The sequence below is a fragment of the Priapulus caudatus genome, unplaced genomic scaffold, assembly GCF_000485595.1.
Source record: "Priapulus caudatus unplaced genomic scaffold, Priapulus_caudatus-5.0.1 Scaffold33, whole genome shotgun sequence".
Classification (NCBI taxonomy): domain Eukaryota; kingdom Metazoa; phylum Priapulida; class Priapulimorpha; order Priapulimorphida; family Priapulidae; genus Priapulus; species Priapulus caudatus.
Genome location: NW_014577094.1, coordinates 525,759 through 530,640, shown reverse-complemented (window position 1 = coordinate 530,640; position 4,882 = coordinate 525,759). Strand labels below are relative to the sequence as shown.

Sequence of the window (4,882 nt, the reverse complement as noted above, 5' to 3'; positions counted from 1 at the left end):
GTGACTACTCAATCTGCAGGAGGAGCGTGACTCAAGCAGCTGTATGAATGCGGAATTTGCAACGGCAAAAGTTCACAGCATCTGTGCTACAGGGAGCACGAAAGTCGCGATGAATCCACTGTTCAACGCAAAATCCCGGGTACCGTACGTTGGGCCTACCTGTGGCGCAGGTTAGGTTGAGCCACACTTTGGATCACGTGAGTTGGCACGCCAGAATGACCGTTTGCTTGTGAGAACTGTGTCGGACGTTTTGTCCTCATTTGATTCAAGATCGACGATGCATTTGAGTACCAGTGCCCCTAGTTGTCTGGAAGATTGTGGACATCGTCAATCTAGGATGACACTCACAGTGCTGCCGAGTTCAGGCACAGTAGGTAAGGACACCGACATACGAAGTACCGGCTGACGAAGGGGGCGAGAGAAAGCGGCGATGGGAAATGGTCTCTATGTTCAGAGTGGCCCAAGCTTGTTCAGTCTCGTACAATAAACGCGCGCGAAAGCGCTGTGAATCACGAATACTGAAAACAGCAACAACAAGGAAGAGTGCGCTCAAAGAAGCATGCGTAGGCGTACTTCAAAACGGAAAAACAAGATTATTCAAGTGACCGGGCGCAGCCCGCGACGATGCCAAAGCTTACGACCAGGTCGACTGGACCGCGCGATCGCTAAAGCGCGACCAGGTGGACCTTAGGCGCACCGCGACGACGCTAAGAAGCGCGACCAGGGGTCGAGCCTAGCGCACCCCGCGGACGACGCTGAAGCGACGACCAGGTCGACTGGCACCCGCGGACGCTGAAGCGACGACCAGGTCGATCTAGCGCACGCGCGCGATGCTGAGCGACGACCAGGTGCGACCTAGGCACCGCGACGCGCTAGAGCGACGCAGGTTGGCACTAGGCCCCGCGACGGTTAGGAGCGACGACCAGGTTGGCCTAGCGCACCCGCGACGACGCTAGAGCGACGACCAGGTTGGCCTAGCGCACCCGCGACGACGCTAGAGCGACGACCAGGTTGGCCTAGCGCACCCGCGACGACGCTAGAGCGACGACCAGGTTGGCCTAGCGCACCCGCGACGACGCTAGAGCGACGACCAGGTTGGCCTAGCGCACCTGCGACGACGCTAGAGCGACGACCAGGTTGGCCTAGCGCACCCGCGACGACGCTAAAGCGACGACCAGGTCGACCTAGAAAACTGCCGGTTAAAGCGCCATCTCAGGAAAGAGAACAAACAAGCACTAGTAAAGCGACCGGTTCCAACAAAAAAACGCGGATAAACTCACCTCACGTGACTCGTCCAACGGCAAATGGAGTTCCACCCAAAGTCGTTAGCGAGACACAAAGAGCCGTGAAATTTGACACCGCAAACAGATACCGTTGTCCGAAATGCGTGGTGTCATTCTCCGAGCAGCAGCTGGGGCTTCTGCGGAAGCACATGTGGCTCAAGCACCGCCTGCGTCGCAAGACGCACTTTATACCGGTCGCCGCGGATGCCGTTGCCATGGACACTGTTGCCGCGGACGCCGCCACCACAGACGCGACACGCCCCGTCGACCGCGACGACGTGAGACGCCCTGTCGACACGAAAAGGCCCGTCACCCGCAGAGATGCAAGACGCCCCGTCGACCACAGCGACTCGAGACGCCCCATCCACCGCAGCGACGCGAGACGCCCCGTCGACCACAGCGACTCGAGACGCCTCGTCGACCTTGGCGACGCGAGACACCCCGTTGACCGCGGCGACGCAAGACGCCTCGTCGACCTTGGCGATGCGAGACGCCCCGTTGACCGTGGCGACGCGAGACGCCTCGCCGACGTTGGCGACACGAGACGCCCCGTCGACCACAGCGACTCGAGACGCCTCGTCGACCTTGGCGACGCGAGACGCCCCGTTGACCGCGGCGATTTGAGATGCCTCGTCGACCTTGGCGACGCGAGACGCCCCGTTGACCGCAGCGACTCGAGACGCCTCGCCGACGTTGGCGACACGAGACGCCCCGTTGACCGCGGAGGCGCAAAACGCCCTGTCGCCCGCGGCGGCGCGAGACGTCCCGTCGACCTTGGCGACGCGAGACGCCCCGTTTCCCCCCCTGTTTCAAATTGCTGGCTACGCCACTGCACTCCTGATTATATGTCAATCTCTCTTTTGCTCTGTCGCTCTAGCTATAGCTACCTCCCTTTCTTTCTCTCGCTCTATCACTTTCTATTTCTTTTCCTCCAATACCTTCCTATCGAAGTTGCCTAATAGGTGATAGATAAGACGTAAATAGATCGTCAGCTAGTGAATGTTGAATAGGTATAAGAGAAGAGAGTTGAAGTCAGTATAGGTAGATGGGGATGGTAGGTGCCTACTGTACTGTTTTGTTGCTGGGAGACAGGTTGGAATCTCATTGATTTTTAATATTTCTAGTGATTTTCTGCGCTATCCAAGTAACCGAATAAACGTTAGAAATTACAATTTAAAATAAAAAAATAAAATTCAAAACAATTTTTGTGGTAGAATCATCCACGAGTGTAAATTATTTTTAGTTTTGTTTTTCATTTTATTATGGCAATTTCCAATATTCCTAGTCATTTTCTGCGCTATCGAACGCAGTATAACGCAGAGTAACAGAATAATATTAGGACGTTAGAAATTACAATATTTAATAAAACAATAAAATCGAAAAGAAAAGCTTTGTTCTTTTACTAGGCACCAGATGGCAGCACCGATGCTTACGGGAGTATCCATCGTCTTTACTTGAGTTGAGGTAATTGCCGTTATTGTCTTTTTGCTTTAAAGTTCTTTCGAATTAATTTACTCGCTTGATTATACATATTGAATGAATTGGCGGGTTCTTTACTCAAGCCTGTAGCTGTGGCTGTATGTAAAGTATACGTGCGAAGTTCAAAACGCGAATGTTTTCTGTGTTTTGCAACGCCAACGGTTTATTGTTCACGACATTGCTGCCTTTCTCTTGTTCGCCACAGCTTGTGGCGAACAAGGGCTAGCGTACTACTACTACTACTACTACTACTACTACTACTACTACTACTAGTAGTAGTACTACTAGAGCTAAATGTTACTACTACTAACACCTGCCTATTATTACTGATAATTCTCTGTAACGGTTCACATTGGAATGACCACAGGCACTTGAAGCGTTTCAATAAAATATATAAATGCTAACTAAATACGAAATCTATTTACTACCAAATTCTGAATGTTTCTATACTCTCTTTCACCTGTTATTGCCGACAGTTTCCTGTAAATTCCGTCCAAATCCTACGTCCAACCATACGCTGCCGGCGCCATTGCTTTCACGGCGCGACTGTTGCACGCTTACACTAATATATATAGCAGGTAGGAAAGCGCGATCGCAAAATTCGCTTGACGCTCGCTGGATTTCACACTTTCACAGCACCAATACACATCCAACAGCTTCCATCTTTGTTTCTCTTTCAACAACATTGTTCACTTGTTATAAAAACATACTGTCTCTGTTCGTAACCGAGCTGTGTCACGCGAAATCACACAAAGACTGACAAAATGCTCGCGTTCGCGAACCTTCTACAGTAATGTAAATGGCTGTCAGAATCAGGAAACGCCTACCGGCGCTCTTCGTGACCTCATTCTTGCGCTGCAACGTTTTTGCAACATTCCAATGGCGAGGCTTGTACAGGAGTTGGAAAGTAGTGCGCCGCCTATAGTCCATAGACTGGCATTGCTCCCACCTCTCAGCTTAGCTTAGTCACTCGATGGGTAATCGAGGTGGGAGCGAGTCCCAGTCTATATAGCCCTGATTCTGATAGCCATTTACATTACTGTGGAAGGTTCGCGAACGCGAGAATTTCGTCAGTCTTTGAGTGATTTTGCGTGACACAGCTCGGTTACGAACAGAGAGAGTATGTTTTTATAACAAGTGAACACTGTTGTTGAAAGAGAAACAAAGATGGACATATATGTTATATATATTAGTGTAAGCGTGCAACAGTCGCGCCGCGAAAGCAATGGCGCCGGCAGCGTATGGTTGGACGGAATTTACAGGAAACTGTTCGCAATAATAGGTGAAAGAGAGTATAGAAACATTAAGAATTTGGTAGTAAATAGATTTTGTATTTAGTTAGCATTATATTTTATTGAAACGCTTCAAGTGCCTGTGGGAATGACACATGCGTCTAAACAGAGGAATTGCTCTGACCTGTGATTGGAGCATAAAAATAGAATTCGTGACGTTTCGTTTTTTATTTTGCATACCCCGCCGCATACGCTATGACCGGTAGGAAAGTGTACTAACTATGATTACTATCATATGGCGCGAACGACTTGAGTTACATTTCTATAAATTCTAGCTATTATAGGCAGATATTTATAGCAATGTAACTCAAATCGTTTGTGCCATATGATAGTGCCATAGAACACATTCCTACCGACCATAGCCGCGCGTATATTAGCCTATGAGCGATACCGCGCATGCATGTTTGCTAATTAATTAGACTAATCGTGCTTCAATAGATTCAAAATTCACAGAGATTAAGGCTAAGACATCTGTCTATTATAGCTAGAATTTATAGAAATGCAGCTCAAGTCTTAGCCTTAATCTCTGTGAATTTTGAGTCTATTGAAGCACGATTAGTCTAATTAATTAGCAAATATGCATGCGCGGTATCGCTCATAGGCTAACATACGCGCGGCTATGGCCGGTAGGAATGTGTACTAACTATCATATGGCACAAACGATTTGAGTTGCATTGCTATAAATTCTAGCTATTAGTAATAGTCAGGGTTCTCCCTACGTTGCGCAAATGGGGCGCCCGCGCCCCGTTTGGGGAAACTCCCCCCTGTTTGAATCGTTGCGCCCCGTTTGGGAAAACTCCCCCCTGTTTGAATCGTTGCGCCCCGTTT

The 4,882-nt window shown here is 49.4% G+C and overlaps 2 protein-coding genes across 2 annotated transcripts in view; both read left to right on the top strand.

The window, feature by feature from the left end:
- The window catches only part of LOC106816919 (zinc finger protein 62 homolog), a gene marked incomplete at its 3' end in the record, with an annotated part of 20,977 nt that overhangs the window by 5,951 nt on the left and 10,144 nt on the right, over window positions 1-4,882 (top strand). The window contains 1 exon segment of the mRNA XM_014821565.1: window positions 2,690-2,747.
- LOC106816737 lies at window positions 755-2,988 on the top strand. Its single transcript, XM_014821358.1, has 3 exons — window positions 755-771; window positions 927-2,077; window positions 2,968-2,988. The coding sequence occupies exons 2-3, from the start codon at window positions 1,433-1,435 to the stop codon at window positions 2,986-2,988; spliced, it is 666 nt and encodes a 221-aa protein (XP_014676844.1). The 5' UTR covers window positions 755-771; window positions 927-1,432.